Genomic DNA, 20,459 nt, shown 5'->3' on the forward strand with positions numbered 1-20,459 from the left:
TACTCTGTGCAGCAATGATGTGTCTGATGTAAGGACTGCCTGTAGTTGCCTCGTTCCTGCCTCTGATCCTGGATTAGATGTTGGCGTATTTAACCACTTCAGTAAGAGTGGTTTAGAGGTAATTCATCTGCAATATTTGTCTTCTAAGGACTGCATGAAAGCCACTTTAATAAGATGGATGCTCTTGTTTTTGTATGATAACAACTAAGTGTACCCCTGCAGAACATCAACCCTCTCACTTTTTTACTAGCTGCTCACTTGGGAGTGGATGAATGAGTTGCAAGGAAGCAATGTAAATCCCTAGTGTCACATTATTGTCCTTTTTCTTCATGGAATCCAAGTTCTGTTGCACTTGTGGAGACTACAACTATTGTGCACATTTGCCATTAAAAAAGTGTGTTTTTTCAACAGTCTGGCAATTTCTTTTTATGAAGTCTTGTACTTCAGTATGATGGTTTCATTCTGTCAGATACCAGTATTGTTATGGTGTTACTCTGCAGTTAAAGTTTTTATTTACTAAAATGCCATGTGACTTGGGATCTTGAAACTGTTTCATGTTGTTTATTAGGGTTTGCTGTAGAATGGATTTGCTTTGTTTTTACTGGGCATCAAAGCAGGTTTTCTCTGTGGAACTCACAGCAACTGGAGTGACTTAGCAGGATTTTTCTTCAACATGAAATCTCTTGGGCAAAACTTTGGATCTCAGGAAAAGTCAAGTTTAAAGGGCAGTGTATTCACTCAGGATACTAAATTGACTGGATTGTGTGGAAAGTTCGTACTACAGCAGTACACAAAGTGGAATTTAATCACTTTGCATGAAGAGACAGGGAGGTTTTCTTTAAACCAAAATGGCAATTAAGAGATACAAACTTTATGAATGTACCAGGCCTGACTATACTCTGTAATTACATCTAATGGGTTTTAAATGACCTTAGTCATCTCACTGCTTCCTCAATTATTCTTTTCTTCTTTTAAATTTACAGTAATTACAGCTTGGCTATGATCTACTTGCATTATTCTGCTCAGTTTTTAATATTATAAAATAAGCTGAAATGCTTTTTTATTGATACAAACATTGCATTATAGAGTTTCACAAACAGATTTATGAACAGTTTATTTTTTTATACTTAAAAGCAAAGACCTAACTTGTAGCTTTAGGAAAGTGGAAGACAGTGCACTAAATGTTATTTTAAGATATAAGAACTTTAGTTTCACATATCAATAAGGATTCTGATTTTTCGGCATAGCTGATGTATGATGCTTGCAGTAGTAAGTTTGGATGATAGGTTGGGTTGTACGTATAACAAATATATCCCATATCTAGCCTTGTTACTTTTTCTTTCTACTAGCCTCTCAACCTATTGCAAATCAGGAAAATGTGAATAAAAGGCAGTGGAGTCTTAAAATCCCATCTTCAGGTTGAGTCAATACTACCCACTCTGTACCACAGTCTGAAACTGAGGCAATTCATTTCTGAGAGAAGTCCACTTATTTTACTGAGTGTGATATTCTAGGAGATTGATAGGCAAAATGCAGTTTCTTTCTTCAGAAACCCAGATGGTTTTGCTTGTCGCTGTTGAGTAAGAAATGACACAGACTCACCAGAAGGCTGGTTTGCACAGCATCACGCTTTACTTGAAAATTCTCTCTTTTATACACTGTTCTGATACAGACAGACCAGATTGGTCAGTTAATCAATACATTCACCTGATTGGCTAATTAACAAAACAACTTTCTTATAAACAATCTTTGAGAAAAGCAGGAAAACAGAGAGTAGAAAAACAACACCTGCAGGTTTTTTATAATAACAAGCTATCATTGTTTATCTTCAACTTTCAAAAGTCTCACAAGCCAATTCTGGGAAAACCTACCTAGTTTTCTGGCTCTCCGACCAGGCTGTTAAATCCACATTTGCTAACTGTAGTTGTTCTTTGATGGTGACAAATTTCTGCAGAACAGCATTTCAGGAATGTTGTTTCTGAGTTGAAAGAGAAATTTCTCTTTGAAGTTTATTGTACTCATGCCAATAGCATAATTTCTATTCTGTGGGAAGTTCTGGGCTTTTAAGGAGGATGGAAAACTTTCCATTCAAAGTGAAATTTTTTGCAGGAACTAAAATCCTCAAACATTTCTTTATAATTAAGTAGTAGTTTTAGAAAAGCTGTTAAAAATAAAATTGAACTTGAAAGCTTAGTGCAGTCTTTCAATTCAGCTGCAGCCCTTCATTCTATGTCTGTAGAAGGGGGCATTTGTGAGCTCCCTTGACGAGAGCCTGATGCGCTCGGCGGCGTTGGCTTCACAGCAGCCCCTGTGGTAGGAGCATTGCTGTGGCAAACATCTGAGCTCTCCAGAAGCCCCTTAGGAAAGCTGGTGAAACATGAGCCATAATTCTGTCAGTATTTTGCCAGAAATTCCTCCAAACCAATCATCTTAACATGTCTGTGAACTGGCATTTTTCCACTGCAGCCTATTGATCTGGAGCAGTCTTTGGAAGTTCTTAATACCTGGTACACATTCTGGCCTTTCCATAACTGTACTGGTCACCAGCATTGTTCAAGAAAGAGTCTACAGCAGTTGTTAGGAAGACCTTGCCCTCAGGTGTTGAAAGGTTTTGTTTGAGGAATTGACATTCTGTTTGATCTTGCAGGAATTCTTCAATGGGTGAAGCTGATAGATAACTTTGAGGCTGAGTACGAGTATGTCACCAATGAAGGAACAGTGTTCACTTTCAAGACAAACCGCCATTCTCCAAATTACCGGTTAATCAACATTGACTTCAGTGATCCAGAGGAATCCAAATGGAAAGTTCTCGTCCCTGAACATGAGAAGGATGTTCTAGGTAAGAGTTCATGTCAGGTTAATGACATTAGGTTCTGCTTTTTCCAAATTAATTCAGTAATTATTCTGTTGAATTATCTTTTACAGACCTTCTTGCTTTTTTCCTGTGTTTAAACTTTGTTTAGGATTTGCAATTAAAAGACTTGCTGAGATACAAGTGATTCAAAATATCTCTTTCTCTCTCTGTCGTCCTGTGTGGCCCTATTAAAGTTGCTTCATCTGTCCTTGTTTTAATTCTGTGTTTGTAGGAAATGAGGGGAAAGTAATGTCAGTAAAATAAATGTTTACTAGACAATCAGGAATTAAAACAAGAGGGACTTTGTAAGCAGAAAGAAGGGAAAGAGCAAATCTGGCAGTACTGCAGCATGCTTTGAACAGAATTGGTCAGAATTTGAGATAGGATTTCATTTGTTCCTGGAATAAGAGGAGTAAACAATACTTGAAAAAAAAAAGCCTCAGGAAAGTGTAAGGGCATGGAATTCTTGAAGTATAGAAGCACGTTCAAAACATAAATATTTGGTTTTTTATATAATTAAAATAAAGGTGTATTTTTTAATCCCATAATTCTCCAGAAAGTTCTATGAAAGCTTAGAATTAGGTTCAGATAATACAGAAGACCCTCCTCTGAGCTGTTTTTTGACAGATGCCTAGTGTAGTTTGCTCTCCATACAGTAGAAGGTACAATTATGTACAAGGTACTAATTATCTGACTAGCATAATTAGTTATTCAAAAATACTCTGAATTTTTTATTAATCAATTTTTATACAAATTCCTTCATGTTTGCTACTTTTCCAGTGAAGAGCTGCTTTGTAGAATAAGTAGAATTCTCTTTGTGTATCTGATTTCATATGTGCATATACAGTAACTTCTCTCTTTCCTCACTGAGACAAACCTATTTTACTACTATTCCAAAGTCATCTTAAGGCTTTTGTCACCTAAAGAAAAAAAATCTTTATTTCTGCCTGCAGTTCACAATGTGCCGTGTAATTTCTGCCACAGCCTAGGTGTCCCCAGTGTGACATAAATGTTGATTCTAAACTTATCCAGAATTGTAGTGATGTTGCAAATGACTGGGGTCTAGAATATTGAGAGAATTTTAGTGAATGGAAATGTAGCAAATTAGAGCTTGGTGAGGCACAGATCTTTTCTTAAAATTGGGAACTATTTGAATCAGGAGCGACCTGCACCTTAAATGAAATATGTTTCAAGTCCTAAGCAGAGAATTAGAAAAATTGCTTCCAAGTCTTAATTTTGGTCATGTGCAAATACACAGGCAGTGTTAAGCTATGCTTAAGTTACGAGGCACAGCAGTTTATAAAGTGGGACCACATTGAAAAATTGACTTGGATATGGTGAGTGTATAAACAGAATGGGACAGAAGCCTGTGGCTGACATGAAATGTGACTACCATGTGTGTATTTACATGGTAAGTGGTCTAGGCAGCCAAAGGAGCTTTGACCAGTGGCTCTGTAAGCACTGATTATCTATTCCTTCTCACTAAGATAAATGCCAAGTCTGCTCTTCCCTACACCGTGGTATTTAGCTCAACTCCATTTTTGTTTAATTCTAAAGGCAAAGTCATGATGAGTTCATGTTCATGCACAAACAAAAAAATTAATGCATGCAATGTTCATTTAATGGCTTATACATGACAGCCTTGACAGTACAGACTTAACAAGAACTGCTCTAAAAACTGAAAGCTCAGATGAATGGGTTTGCTGAGGACACTGGCCTTTAGATTGTAAACCCAACAGGCATTCAGCTCTTAAACACTTGAAAGCAAACATAATCTGTCATATAAAACCATCAGGGTGACTTTGAGGAATATGTTGTGTGTCATTAATCTTTTACTGTAGTTGAATGTGAAGCCAGAACAGACAATCATATGTCTACTTCCCTCTATAGCTTTTTGGAATCGTATGTAAAGAAATTGGATTGAACAAATGAAAGCATCTCCATTAGAAGATGAGTTTTAAGTAGATCTTAATAAATCTATAGTAGATCTTACAGCAAAGTAAATTTAAATTCATCAGGTGCTTCTTTATTACAGATACTTGCAGATTAGTGTTGTATCCTTTGCACCAAGACATGGGAGTTTTATCATGTTCAGGAAGTTGTAGTCCTGAATAAATAAAAAACTTCACTCCTTCACTTGATGTAGCCAGCAAGCAAGCCAGTCTCCATATCAGGCTCTTTTAATCATTACAAGCTTTGTTAAGGAAGACATAATTATAGTGATGACAATTAATAATTCATTCTTGAAAACCTTGGAGTCAAGTGAATTTGATTTGGGTGATAAAGAGATGACAGTGTAATGAAGCTCCTTCTGCAAAAGCTAAGACAGCAGTGATTCAGAGGGTAAATGGGTATTACTGCTTTTTACTTATGTGTGGGAGTGACTTTAACAAGATGTAATTTAGCTGTATTAGTATTTCTTCACAAGCATTATAGTTAGTGGTACCCTAGGTCGCAAATGTGTTTTATTGGGATGTATGGATCCTACTCTGGTATGACCTACCTGGAAGACATAGCCTTTTCATTTCTGTGTCTTAACTTAGATTCAATTTCATAAAAGCTGCAGTTACAGAAATAGATTTATTTACAAATAATAATCAGGATTTAGAATTAAGAATCTTTACCAGTGTCCATCACTGGCATAAAGAGATGTTCCACAAAGTATCATTATATTCTTAGAAAGTTGCTACAGCTAATACAATTTAACCAAGAAATAAACACACATGACTACATGATGGGATGAATGTCATTTGGTTTCCTCAACCTGTTCTTTAAGATAGACTTACCTATTGGCTTTGACCCTTTCTTTTTCAAGAACTGTTTATAAGTGAGATAATTTGGGAAATAAAGGAAAACTTCAAGCATATCCCTGCAGTGAGGTTGTACACGCATTTCATTTTACAACTGTCAGCAGGGATTTTACACAGAGATGAGGTAAATTTAGATCTCTACTCTGTGAGCTGAGGGGAAGAAATAAATGACAGCTATTTTAAAAGGAAATTAAAGAGGGTGCCTCAGAGCATATTGTAGTGTGATGAGACTAATTTCCTACCTTTTGGAGTTTGTTTATAAAGAGCTAGTTTTAATTTTCAAGGAGTCTGAAGTAAAACCACAGGAGAGATTCACATCTGACATTGAACTTGTGCTTTAAATGACCACATAGCTGCAAGAAGCATGCTGAATTGAAAGGCAGCTATGACACCATAAATGCAGACTGTCCATAAGAAACCTGCAACCCTAGTTCTAAGGCACAGGAAAGGCCTGCTGGGTTTAGAAGGTTAAGTGATTTCTTTTGAGAACTGTTACACCTTCTATTGCACCCAGAGTGCTCAGTAGTGGTAGAGCAGGGCAACTGGAGAGCAGCAGTTAGTATCCAGCCCTTTCCTTGTGGCAGTGAAAAGCAGAATAGATCTCCTGAGTGAGAAGAGCTGAGGAATAAGACAATTCCTGAATATGTTGTAGATGAGAGGATCTTGAACAGTTCCTTGAATCTCAGTTGGCCATTTAACGAGCACAGGCAAAGCTGGCACTGCTCCCTGTACCTTGTACACATCTGCACACCTAAACTCAGCACATGTAAAATGCTTCCCTTCCCTCAGCTACAATTCCCAAGTGGAAAATAGTATTTTTCTTTATACCTTTAACCTGCTAACTAATTCATAAATATGTGAGAGATGGGGAGGTGAGTTACTGCAGCTGAAATTTGTGGTTTGGCACTGTAGTGAAGCTAGGAGGGAAAGTCTGGAAGGAACACCAAATCCTTGACTTCTTGAAATTGGTTGAAGCTTTCCCACTAACTTTAACATGGCAGGCTGCCACTGAGGGTAGGGTTTCAGTGAGAAGATATATGCTTTGTATTGTGAGGGCTTGTCATCATTTACTCACTTGTGTGGATATTCTCAGTTCAGTCAGAGAGAAAGGAGAGATTTCTACCAGGCTAAGCCTGGGAAAGAGTTTGAGAGGAATGTAAACAATTCATTATCTCTCTTGCTGTTCACATTTATAGATACGTTCTGCCACCGTGCGCTATTCACAGCGCACCGATGGTGTGAGATGTTTTTACTTTAAGAACAATGAAATTGGTCTGCACGATGTGCTGTATAAAAGGAGCAGTGTATTTGAAATAAATTAGTTCTCTTCTTGCCTTCTGATTTGGAGTCTTCATTATTCCCTTCCTGCCTCAACAGCGACACACTTGTTTCAGAATTATTCATGTTTTATTCTGTTTTGCTCATGCTTTACCTGCAAGGCTACCCATAAGTAGCCTTGAGTGATGGTTAGAGCTCATTGTAGTTGAGATCAGCATTGGTACCTGTTAATCTGCAGAGACACTGAAGTTTATGGTCACTGTCTGTGATGACCAAAAATAGCCACCGTGACCTTCCAGGTCCGTCTCGCAGCTACAGCTTTGGCTGTCCATTGAAATACAGTAATTATTCTCACTCAACAAAACACGCGTTGAGTGGGTGCATAAGCACAGGGTACATCAAGTAACTGAGGAACTGCTGATGCTCTATGGCTGCTTGGCTCTTCTAGCGGGGTGTGTTCTCCATCAGCATTTCAGCCTGCATCTGTCAAAGCATGTTTCTACGTTCAGACACTTCACATGCTGTAGTTAGTGCTGCAGAAAAGAAAGGTCAAAACTGTTTCAAGTCATTAAGGTTAGTGGCACAGATGTTTTGTGTGAGGACCCAACCCCTTTTTTCGCTGAAACTATTTCAAAAAGTTGTTCATAGCAACATTGCAGGTGCCATATTAGTGGTTTTGTGACTAATGATAGCTGTCAAAATTAAAAAAAAAAAGTTTTTGGAAAGTAGCAGTGTATGAATTTTTTGAAGGTTGAACTAGAAGTTCTAGACACAGTTGAGCTCAGTTTGCTAGGCCTTGTTAAGAATTGTATCTCCTCTAGCCCAAATTTAGCTATTGAAGAATTGTCTGTAACATATTGTAGTCACCAAAGTGGTCACTGTACTCTTCAGAGAGAACTGGCCAGTACCAAGGATAACTCTTCACACCTGCTTTCAGTACTTAGGAAAGTACTGCCTCCAAGTGTGTTCATCTCTCTCTGATGCCTGAAGCGAGATGCTCAGGTTGGAGAAGACAACTTCTTAGTGTTTATTGTGTAGTAATATAAATCCTGTGCCTGATGGATGTTGGAAGTAGGTAGGTTGATAAATTTAGGTACATCCAGGAGAGTAACTGCTCTGTTCATTGGTATTAATTGAAAATAAATTGACCTATACATTGGTGAAGTTTTGGATAGTTAGCTTTTTAAAAACCATCACCTGTGTGTGTGAAAGTGCTCAGCAGGCAATTCACAGTATCCCAGAATGGGGTATCCAAAAGAAATGGTTCATTTGCACTCTACAGGTGCTTATTTCTTCTCCCTATTTGTCTATAAAGGGTGCCTACAGCAATGGTGTCAGGCTTAGACAGGAGATTTGAAATCACACAGTCTTAAAAGTTCCTAGGAAATACAAAGGCATGCAGGATGCATCCTGCACTGCACGAGCAAAACGAAAAGGTTGGCTGCTAATGCAACACACCCAACAGTATCTGTGGTTCTCAGTGCTGAGCATGGGAATAACAGAGACTCAGCTTAAAGCTTGCAGTTGAAAAATAGCTGTTGTTAATAATTCAGCATTGTTTTAGCTTGCTGTGTATGTAAGTGTTGGTTCTTAGTGTCTTCTTTTACTTCTGGTCTTTCAAGTCTGCCTCAATATTTTGCTCTATTTTGATTTTTGCATTTCTTTGTAGCTGCCATTACTGTAAGTTTTGGAGGCAGTTAGCAGTGCACCAAACCCAGTTATAATACAGGTACTGTACACAGAAGCTGTGTTCCTAAATTTCATGGAATGTTGTAAAAACATTTTGCATTGGCTTCTCGTCTGTTATCTCCACCTGAGAGCATTTAATTTGTAAAACAAAGAGGTGATGGAGAGTTGATATTGCTGCTTCCTAGGCAAGTTCCTTAGTAGCAGAAATCCCCACATAAGCCAGCAGCCTTTCTCCTGAGCAATTGAATCTTTCTAATAAAAAGAGTAATACCTCTTCATAAATATGTAAGTCAAAGTAATAATGAACATCAGCTCTTAAAGAAAAAATCCATTAAACTGAACTGTTTAATCAAATAATTAGTGAGGAATTAAAGCATCACCACAACATAATTTTAAAATAAAAATCCCTTTTTTTTTTTTTGTTGAGGCAAAGCTATATATTATATACATTTGAAGTTGATCTGAGAGTGTTTATAATCCATTTTGTGGAACTTTTTTTCAAGAAATTTTGAGAGTAAAACTGGACATTTTAATTATAGATGTTGCTAAGAACACCAGTGGAGCTCATGGGATCTCCTACTCATTGCAGAGGCAATAATTCTGCATGCAAAAAAGGTGTGTTGCTGTTGGGATGCTAACTTTTTAATTAATATGTGGTATGAATTTCATAAACCATGTAAAAATGCTGGAAAATTTGTGCAGTGACAATGTAAAAAATATTTAAATTACTACACATTTTCCTTGTGTATACAGCCAAGAGTGATTCTGTATTTCAAAATATGTAATTGAATAGAACTATTAACTTAAAACGTTTATTATGTTCTCTAGCCTCACTTAAGAAATTTTTGCCACCCTAGAGTTAAAATTACACATTGATTACTAATTTATAAACAGTGTTATGTTATGCTGTACCTTATTATTTCAGGTCATGGCTAGAATTTCAGTTAGTGTTCTCTGGGGCTTTGGTTAGAAAATTCCCAAATTTAGACTAGAAGCTCATGAGGGAGTTGGAAACTTTGAGAGTACAAAAAATATGAATAGTGGTGTTTGGGAAGAGGGGAGTAGTAAAGCTTTATTTAGGTGTTTATGAAACATGATTTCACATGTCTAGAAAGACAAGTATTGCATTTCACTGGTCCTTCAGAAACAAGCTAAAAGGATTTGAAGGTCATTGAGCTCTAGGGGTCATGACAGACCTGAACTCTCTATGACAGCATATATATGATGCTTTCAGAATAACGAGTTTTGACCTTCAATTCCAAAAACTTGTTACCCTTAATGAAAGGGGCACAACATACAACTCGGAACTTTTATTCTGGAATTTGAATATGCAAAGATGCATTTATAGGACTGTCCTCTTTACAACTCTGAGAATTCAAATGATTTGGTTTCATAGGACTTTGAGGAAACTAGAAAGAGGTGTCAAGATGTGAATAACATAAAATGGCATAAAATTGAAATTCCATCAATTTTTATATGCTTATGCTCTGATATTTTTTCCTTTAATGTTGTCACATTAGACTCTCCATCTCTCAGTGCTACTTTGGCATTACAGTGTACCCCTGTCTGTCCTACCTAAAATTTCTTGCTCATTTGGTTCATCTCCTCATTCTTTGCTTCCAGCAGATAAAAAAAAGCCATTTTCCAACACTGCTCTTTTGCCCACGATTTAGATTTCCAGTCTGCATTGTCAGAGAAGAAGTTGTGTATATGTAGTTGGAAGAGAATAAAAATCACCTCCTCATCTAGTCTTACAAACAAATAAAAATGTCCTACATTACCTTCTTCAGGGTACTTTCTTTGATTTTTAATGCTTGTATTTTGTCTTGCTTGTATTCAATTTGTGAATTAATGAGAAGTTAAAATACTTTTGTTGCAAAATAATTTCTTAAATGACAGAAATATGGAGCAAGATTAAGATGTTTTAATCTTTCTCCTGTCTGTATGAGTAAATAAACAGACTTGTCACTAGAGATCTAAAGCCAATGACACAGAAGACAGAAGAGAATATGTTGCATTATATATCATGGGTGAACTGGAGCTCCAAAGAGTTTCTACACTTTACAGGCTATAGAGATGGAGATTAAAGTGAGATAGTCAGTAGAACCACAGAGACTTTTAGAAATTACCAACCCAGATATTTTATTTTTATTGGTTTTAATTTTTTAAAGTCCAGTTGAAAAATTGGCATGCCATGAAATAAAGGTTCACATATGTCTAGTAATTATTCCAAGGAAAAAACTCAGGATGGGAAAAGTTCTGTAGAGCAGAAGCTCTCATTCCTGCACAGCTGCACAGACATGGCAGGACCAGAACTAGGACTGCCAGGAGAGACATAAAGGCAGTGAACCTCTGCAGAGGGATTTGTTCCTGGATTCTTTTGCTGCATTGAGTTCACTGTGCTGCATCCTGCTGCTATTACCTTACAGTCTCAAGAATGCTGTTTAGCAACATTAACATCTTGAATAAGCTTGAGGGCTTTTTTTAATGGCATGATAAGAATATCACCCCAGAATAGCCCTTTTCTTATACCCAGTAGGGCTTGCTTGCAAGAATAGTCTCCTGATTACTTCAGCAATAAGAACAAAGACAAATAGTAACATCTAGGTTCTGTACCTCAATGTGCAATACAGGATCATGTCTTTTTTCCTTACGAGTTTAGTTTGAGTATAAATCATAATGATTGTTTTGATTTTCATGACTTTCCATAAGTATTGCTGGCAAAGATAAATGTTCTGCTTGGGTTATGCATTGAAATATGTGATATTTAAGAGCAGTATTGATCTATAAATATCCTAAATGCATAAGCATATTGATTAAGCAATTCTTTATTCCTGTGTCTGCATAAATTAACTTTAAGCAGCATGGTTAATGCATTTCCAGAGAATGTCAGACTTTATTTTGGGTTCATTTACAAAGATTTAAGAGTTAAAGGCAGTGTGTGTCAGAAATGTTGCTGCATGCATTTAGGTATGGTAAAGAATTTTAGGATCAGAGTATGTTTGATTGTTTTCTTTCTCATGTCTTTTAATTGTGTTTTCTGTGGCTTTGTTTTTCTTTTCCATGCTGTGCAGAATGGGTTGCTTGTGTGAGGTCCAATTTCCTGGTTTTGTGCTACTTGCATGATGTGAAGAATATCCTGCAGCTTCATGACCTAGCCACTGGTGCACATCTCAAGACTTTTCCCCTAGAAGTTGGTAGTATTGTGGGATATAGTGGCCAAAAGAAGGACACTGAAATATTCTACCAGTTTACTTCCTTTTTATCTCCAGGTAAGATTTTTTTTTGTCTCATGTTATTGTTCTTTTCCTGAGAACAGTGTGTTTCTCATTTTTTGTAGCTTAGTAGTTATTTGGTATATTGGTATAAAACTGCTTCCATCCATGTTAGCAGTGATTGTGCACATAAAAATGTATCCTTTGATCCATCAAGCCTAAATAATGTGCCTGCTAGTATTTGAGACACCTGCATTAAGACTCAAGACTGACTTGTACTGGAGATAAATTTGTAGCATTCTCACAGTTCTTGCTTCATACAGCAAGATAGAAGATGAAAACCTCAGTAAAAGATAATTGTTAATGTGTTTAATGTGATTTTTAATTACAATTTTAAAGAACATTAATGAAAGTCACAGAAATTGTTCTCTGACAGTTTTATGATTTGTTTATGCATAGCCTTATTTAAGCATCCTTACTATCTGTCCTTACAGTACTTGGTGTTGTTGGATTGCTTTAGGAATATTCTTTGTACAGTCCTGCAAGGCTGGAGCTGTCCAAAACATTACATAATACAGGTGTGGCAAAAAAAGTAAATATTCTAGGATTTTGCATAGGAAAGGACTTTCTACACAATTGTCAATCTAGTATATGACAAGAAAATGTATTTACTGTTCACTCTTTTTTTTTTTTTGTTTTCTCTATGGTCCAATCAATCAATATCTAATGCAACACAAGATTCAAATATGAAGGGACAGATAGGTTTCAGCATCTTTTTCTTATTCCAAGGTTTTGTATCATAAGAGGATAAAAATGTTATTATAACATCTGACCTGTGGTTTTGCTTGTTTCATTTAGAGCCCAGCAACATTACATTGCAAAATGGCTGTAAAATACTTCAGATAAAGTTTGCTGGTTTTGCTAGAAAGGATCATGTCAAATTATCAAAATTAGGTTTCAATCTTAGCAGATAAGAAGTGCGATGAATTGCCTATTGTCTTGCTGTTTACATAAAAAGAAAAATTATATATTTTCAGTTCCTCTTTTAAACAGCATTCAGACTGTTGCAGCCATTGCAGCTGGAGAGTGGCTTGAGCACTCTCTTGCATTTATCTTTAACTTTGTCCAGCCTGATGGTTCATAGTTGACTTGCCCACATTGTGGCCAGAAGTTGCCAGTTTTGCAGTCCTGCACCATTCATCTCAGCTGAGCCAGCAGAGTCTCTGCAGCTGCTAAAAATGTGTATGGGAAGAGCCCAGATCTGTTTTAGCCTGTGGCTTTCCAGCTGGCCAACAATAGCTGCTCTCACTGCCTGCTGGTTGCTTAGGCAGATTATTTTCCTCCTTTTCATTCATTTCCTTAGCATCTACAAATAATTCACTATGGCATAGCTCTGTTAACTGGGGCAGAGTGACCTGGAATCTGGAAGAAAAAGGGGAGGTAAGACATGTAGGTAGACTGAATGAAGATAAGGAACGAATGAAGAAAACAGAGCAGAGAGGTAGTTTTTAGGTAGGTTTATTTTAGTTTGTGTGCAGCCTCCATTCACCTCATCAGAGGAATAATTATACAAAAGGTATGGGGCTGATCCTTGGTTAACCTAGATATTCATACTTTACTATTGGAAATCAGTATAACTTGCACCTGTATTAGGTTGGACTGTTCTTTTTTTCCTAATGAGAAACAAATTAACACACTCGTGTTTAATACCTACAACAAAAGTAATAATAACCATATATATGAAGTAATGAATAAAGTAGTTCTAAACCCATATATGCTGAGACCATAAAATAATTTTTGGTATTCCTTGAAAAATACGGTTATCCATGCTGTCCACTCTGGTCAGATGCTTAGGTGACCACTCTGGTATTTTACATTTATTTAGTACCTGGCAAAACAATTAAAAATATTACAATGGTTTTTTATATTAACTGCTGTGACACTAAAAATACAAGAGAACAAGAGATGCAGTAGCAGGGGTTGAATTGCATATTAATGTAACATTAGGTTGATTTGCTCTGGAAATGCAGTCTGTGACCGTGCTTATTCTTTATCATGTGGTTTGCTAAGATGTGGCAATTCTGCCTGTGCTGTGTGCAGTGTTTGCCAGTACATTGCCCAGCTTGGACAGCTGCCTGTGTGTCAAACAGCTGCTCTGCTGTTGCTGCCTGGAGGGCTTTACACTGCACTTCCACACCATTTTCTGGATCCTGATCTTTAAGGGAAGTGGTACCTTAATGCTGGTTTGCGCCTATCAACCTGATCAGGCTTACTAGTCATTTTGTGATAAATAAAAAAAAAAATCACAGCAGACTAGAGTAGTCCTATTTCTAGTCCTCTGTTAATTCACTGTTATGGAAAAAGGCTTTATCAGTTGCTAGAAGTGTTAGTTTACATCTGCATTTGTTTACCAATCTCTATCTTCCTGATTTTCCAGTCTATAAAACTAACTTAAAGAGGCAATTCTGTGGTATCAGATAAGTTTCCTCATTATTTCATGTTTTAGTCTGTATGATTTTTTTTTGGGTATAACCTCTGTAGTAGTTGCTTCTATTTCCTGAATGTGACTACAATGCACACAATACAGCAGGATTTCAATCAAGTCCTGTCCACCTTGGTTAATTTTATTACATTGACGATCCCAGTAGAGTGCTTACTGTCATACCTTTTAGTGTTCTTTTCCCTAATATATGTTCCAAATTTTGCAGGGACCAGTTTGTTGTAAAGGAGAAGAACAAAGAATAATTAACACTCAAGTTAGTTTATGTATCTTATGTATCTGTAGTACAGGCATGAATATTAGGATTTTTTAGTATGTTAACCAATGTGCAAATACAATAGTCACATTGTATGACACATATTCAAATGTTATTAGAGTTGAATGACAGGAAATACATTTTATAGTTTAAATGCAAATTTATTCTTGGCTAATTACGCATCTGTGTAGTGTCTAGATAGCTGCATTCCCTGTGATTCGGCCTCTGCTGCAACCTAGAAATGCTGTACTATTTATAGACATAAGTTTTCTCATGGGCACAATCCTTTGGAAATCATATGTACAACTCAAGTGCAATTGGCTTCAAACCTGCAGGATCAAGATGTAAAAGAAGCTACTCAAGACCAGATTTTGTTCAGTTCCATAGGTAATCTGTGCTAATCTGCCACAATTTCAAGTGGATGTTTAGCTCTTTCTGTTATCTAGGCCATTTGAATTTTAATTTCAAATATTTTATCATAAAGCGAAAATCATTGACCTGAGTAAAATTCTTGATATATTTATTTTCATTCTGATGGTTGTAAAAGGGTGTGTTTCAAATTTGATTTCACATTTCTTTCTTCTAACATTATTGTTCTCCATAAGTCCTTTCTAACTTTTTGTGAACGTTTTTTTTCCCCTATTTTGCTTGAGCCTCCTGGCTTTGTGTGAGTGATGAGAATTATTCTTTCTGCACAAAAGTCTTTGCACCCTCCTAGATGAAATGCATGTATGTAAGTGTTAAATTGTATAATAAATGAAAAAATCTGTCCAGAACTACTGATTTTCACTCTGCTGAGTTACCTTTCCCATTCATGACTTCATCACAGTGCCTGAACTGGCATGTTTTTAGTGATGGATATATACTAAGCTGACAAGCTTGCATTGTGTTCTGTATTTTAGGTATTATATATCACTGTGATCTGACCAAAGAGGAACTGGAGCCAAGAGTTTTCCGAGAAGTGACTGTTAAAGGATTTGATCCTTCGGTTTACCAGACAGTTCAGGTAATGAACATGAACCCTGCTGTCTTGCTCTAATCACCTAGGCAAGAGCTCAAGACAACTGGACTTGGCTATTAGTGAGGAGGCTTGCTTTAGAACTATGCTTTGGTTTTGAACTGAATACTTCTGTAGGTGCTCTAAAGGCTCAGACAAGTGTCTCAGTGTAGTAGCATGGAGACTCCTTTGGAGGTGCCTATTACACATAGTGAAGCTGTATAAGAATTAGCTAAATTTAAGGTTAATAAAGTTACGAGAAATTACTTCAGTGGAAAACAGTGTAAGCTACAGATTATATGAAACAGGTTCAGGAGAATACAGGGTTCTTCACAGACAATTGCTTTGGGTAGACCCTGATAAACTACTATGCCCTGGTCAGGACTTTTAAGACAGGTGTGGAACTTGTAGAGAGTTCATGGAAATTTGTTGAAATCATAGAATCATTTAGGTTGAAAAGACCTTTTAATAGCAAATCCAACTGTAAACCTAATATTGCCAAGTCCATCACTAAATGTGTCACTAAGTGCCCATCTATTTGTCTTTTAAAAAGATCCAGGGATGGTGACTCAACCTAAATCATTAGGGGTCAAGAAAAACAGTCATTATATTTAGATGTTTAGCATATTTAAGACCTGCAATTTATAGAATAAATATTGGAGGGTGGATTCATTTTCTTATATGTAGGATGTTTTCATCTTCTGACTAAGAGTAAGAATGGAATAGAGGCTTTTTCTTTCTATAGACAAAGGCATAACAAAATCTAGTGCCAAAAGTGGTACTTAAATAAGCTTAGCCTCCAAAAAGGTGAAATTATGTAGAAGGTAAGCAACATAAAGCCATGTGACAGCATGGCTTAGAGTCTTCGAAAGAGATTAGATGCTTCTCTTAATATCTTATTTTTAATTTTGCCTCTGACACATGCACAAGGCACATTGTCTAAAAGCATAAAGACGGAAGTATGTGTACATGGGGTGGTTGTAAACAGCCCCATCTGTTTGTCTCTGCATCTCCAGACAGAAATAAGAGTGTGGTAGAGAATAATTTCCTGGAAATGTTCTCACAGAGAATGGATTTTTGCTGCTTCACTCAAATTCATTAAGGGACTTCCTCAGGATAACTTTAGGGCAGAGTGAGCTGGATAAAAAAAAGAAAAATGCATTCTCTTTAGGAAAGAGCTTGGTACAATTGTAATGCTGCCATCAAACCCAGAAGGATAATAATGAAACACAAATACCCATGTAATTAAAAAGGATATAGACAAGGTTGCTGTAAATTAGAAATAATGTATTTTTCTAGTAAATCAAATTTTATAAAATAAATGTCTGGAAAAATAAAATCTCATTTTACACTTAAATCAATTACATGATAAACTAAGGTAAAATAGAACAGTAATACAAATAATTTCAAGGAGAAAGGATACTGTTGCTATGCCCTTGGAAACCTTCACTTTGTAAAGCACTGGCAGAGATTCACTGCTAGGTTGTAATGTGGTGGAAGTCAGTATCAGTGTTTCTGGTTTTCTCCTTACTCAGCTTCTGCTTAGTTCCAGCTCTAGGGAAATGTGACCTGTGTGGATACACTGGGGTCAGTGCTTATAAAGAGCACTCTTGGCTCACCAGTCATCCAGTTTTGCCTTATACCAACAAATGATCTCAGTATGGCAACCTCTTGGAAATTATTTTTTGATGTCTTTCATTCAGATCCATAGAGAAATCTTAGCTGAGCTGTGAAAAGGGCTGTTTGTCAAGGTCAGGGCTGCAACTGCCTGCTCAAGTTTGTAGTAACTGAGCCTGTCAGTGCTGCACAGGTCAGATGAACTCATCTTTGTTTCCATTTGTGTGGTGCCACTTAGAGCTTTCAAAGTGGTTCTGCTTGGAAGAGGGAAAGGGTATCAAAGCAAGGTATGAAAGGCTGTCAGCCTAGATGAATACATAGCCATTTCAAAACACAGCCAACATTGCAGGGAATTGTGAAAAAAAATCAAAAATAAGAATGCAAGAAATATACTGAAAGTAGGCAAACCCTGATTATTATAGGAGAATGAACAATGCTGCAGAATCTATTTAATAATTTTAATTTCCATCAGAATTACTGAGTAATAAAGAATAATGTTGCTGACTGTCCTAATCCATGTCCTTAATGAAAGGCAGGTCTTGCCAAGGTTCTGTCTTTATTCTCATATACCTGAAGAAATACCTACTAATACTAGCAATATTCCCAGCTTTGCTGTGTAGCATATATGAAACTGTATTGAGTTGTTCTTCAACAGTCTTTGAATATAACAGGGTCAAGATTTGAATTGAAATGTAAGCAGTCTCATGTATATGAAACCTGAATTAATGGCAACTGGAAAATTGCCACAGTCCCTCTTTTTGGTCTTTCAAATCCAATCTACAGTATTTGGTATATGTTGTAAAGTGCAAGGGTAGACTAGTAGTAAAGTTTACTACACTAAGAAAATTTGTGGTAGAGCTGCTGCTGTTTTTGCACCTAGGGTTAAGATCTTACACTTTGACAGCCCAAACTAAGAACAAATTAGCCAACTTGCACTGAAGGGAGAGCTGTTTCAACACACATGACTTTTGCAGTAGGGTGAGAGCATGTTTGTAAGTTATTGGCTCCATGTGGCACCCTGCAAATACAGTCTAATTTATTGTGCTGTAGCTTGTACTTATGCCCTTATCTTGAAAGACTCTGTGACCTTCATGAAAAAGTCAAACTGTTTTAAATGGTTGCCACACATTAAAAATTCTTCCTGGCTGCTTTTGTTAAATAATATGTTAAGTTGCTTTCATTACTCTTTCTCTGCCAATTTTGAAATTTGGTTTCTCTTCCCTGCGTACTTCCATCTATCACAATGACAGATTTTTTTAGGAAATATCCTGGGATGGGCTTTACAGAAGGAAAAAGTCACTTTTACGGGAACTTAAAAACAGCACTTGCCCTAAGATGTTTACTGTGTTAATAACTCAACTGTTGCTTTAAATAAAAGCATTTTATTTAAATAAAAGTATTTTATCTCTGTAAAGTTGCCAGCTATGTTCTTATATGCCTCTCCATGTTAGCACCTCACAGTGATACTTGATCATGGATAAACAGTCTTCTGGTGTGGCTCACAGCACACCTACTTTAAGGTTGATGTGTAGGCTTTTAAGTGTTAAAATTGCAACAATAAAAATGTTGATTGGCTCCTTTTACCATTCTTTGAATACCCTCCAGTACTTAAAATACTTTGAGATGAACCAAAAATAGATGTTGCTATTGACAGATGCACTTTGGATTAGCTCTTGCAAAAGGTGAAATTCATAACACAGCTTGGTTTTACAACTTAGTTTGATTTAAAAAGCAGCTGCTGTTTAAATATTGCAGCACAGATGCAAGAAGCACAGGTCTTAAAAAACATATTTCTCTTCGGGTTGGGATGAATTTCCACCTTTCTTTTGCATAAATTACTTTTGCAGGTGAAGTAATTTTCATGAGAATTTTATTATTTTCTTGCTTAGTCTTTCACTCCCATCACTAAATCCTTGCACTACTGATTTCAAGTTATGAGGCACTGATAGGGAAAATTTGTCTACAGTCATTTTCATTCCAAGTGGAACTTTACACCATACAGTTTGGCACAGTGATTAATCTCTGCTTCAGGACAATACAACACTGAGGCTTGAGATTGATTGGCAGAGAAACTTGTGCCCAGCACCTGCCCATGCTATTCCTGGATCTTGCTGTTGCTGGTGGTATTATTCCGTGAGCATTAGATTCCCTCATTAATATAAAAATAACAGAGGAAAGCAGTGTCCTCTGAAAACTGTAGTAAGCTCAACCTGCTAAGCAATGCAAGAGCTGATATTATAATTATCTCTAATTTTTCATTGTAGTTACAGAGATGGTCTTAACATAGTTTTCTGCCCCTTACCCACATATATATCATAGAATCAAAGAATGGTTTGAGTTGGAAGGGATTTCAAAGACCATCTAGTTTCAACCCCACTGCTGTGGGCAGGTTGCTCAAAATCCCATCCGTCCTGGCCTTGAACACTTCCAAGGATCATGTATCCACATCTTCTCTGGGCAACCTGTTCCAGTGTCTCACCACCCTCACAGTAAAGAATTCATTCATAATCTCTCATCTAGACCTTCCCTTCTGCAGTTTAAACCAATTTCCTTTTTTTTCTATTGCAATATGCTCTTGTAAAAAGTTCCTCTCCGGTTCTTTTTTAGACCCCTCTTAGATACTGGAAAGGCACAATTAGGCTACCCCAGAGCCTTCTCCAGGCTGAACAACCCCAACTTTCTCAGCCTGTCTTCATAGGAGGGGTACTCCAGCCCTCTGATCATCTTTGTGTGTCCCCTCTGGGCCTGCTCTGACATGCCAGTGTCCTGCATATGTTGGGCACCCCAGAGCTGGATGCAGTGCTCCAGGTGGGGCCTCACCAGAGTGGTGACCTGCTGGCCGTGCTTCTTTGGATGCAGCCCTGGACACAGTTGGCTTTCTGAGCTCTGAGTGCACATTGGCTGGGACACATTGAGTGTCTGGTCAACCAGCACCCCCAAGTATTTCACTGCAGGGCTGCTCTCAGTCCAGTTCCATCTAGCCTGTATTTGTGCTTGGGAATGTGTCAGTCCAAGTGCAGGAGTTTGCACTTAGCCTTGTTGAACTTCATGAGGTTCACACAGTCCCACCTCTCAAGCCTGCCATGGTCCCTCCAGTTGACATCCCTTCCTTCTAGCCTGTCCACTGCACTGCACTGCACAGCTTGGTGTCAGCAAACTTGCTGAGGATACTCTCAATCCCAGTGTCCATTTTGCTGACGAAGGTGTTACACAGCGGCAGCCCAAATGCCAACCCCATTCACC

General features: G+C 37.3%; 1 protein-coding gene across 2 annotated transcripts in view; it reads left to right on the forward strand.

The window, feature by feature from the left end:
* PREP (prolyl endopeptidase) overlaps nt 1-20,459 on the forward strand; it is an 86,648-nt gene that overhangs the window by 33,945 nt on the left and 32,244 nt on the right. For both annotated transcript variants that reach the window (XM_053973144.1, XM_053973145.1), the window contains exons 8-10: nt 2,648-2,839; nt 11,706-11,903; nt 15,505-15,608. In XM_053973144.1, coding sequence (XP_053829119.1) covers nt 2,648-2,839; nt 11,706-11,903; nt 15,505-15,608 — 494 coding nt within the window. The remainder of the gene's footprint in view (nt 1-2,647; nt 2,840-11,705; nt 11,904-15,504; nt 15,609-20,459) is intronic.

The sequence above is a fragment of the Vidua macroura genome, chromosome 3 (genome assembly GCF_024509145.1).
Source record: "Vidua macroura isolate BioBank_ID:100142 chromosome 3, ASM2450914v1, whole genome shotgun sequence".
In the NCBI taxonomy this organism is placed as follows: Eukaryota; Metazoa; Chordata; class Aves; order Passeriformes; family Viduidae; genus Vidua; species Vidua macroura.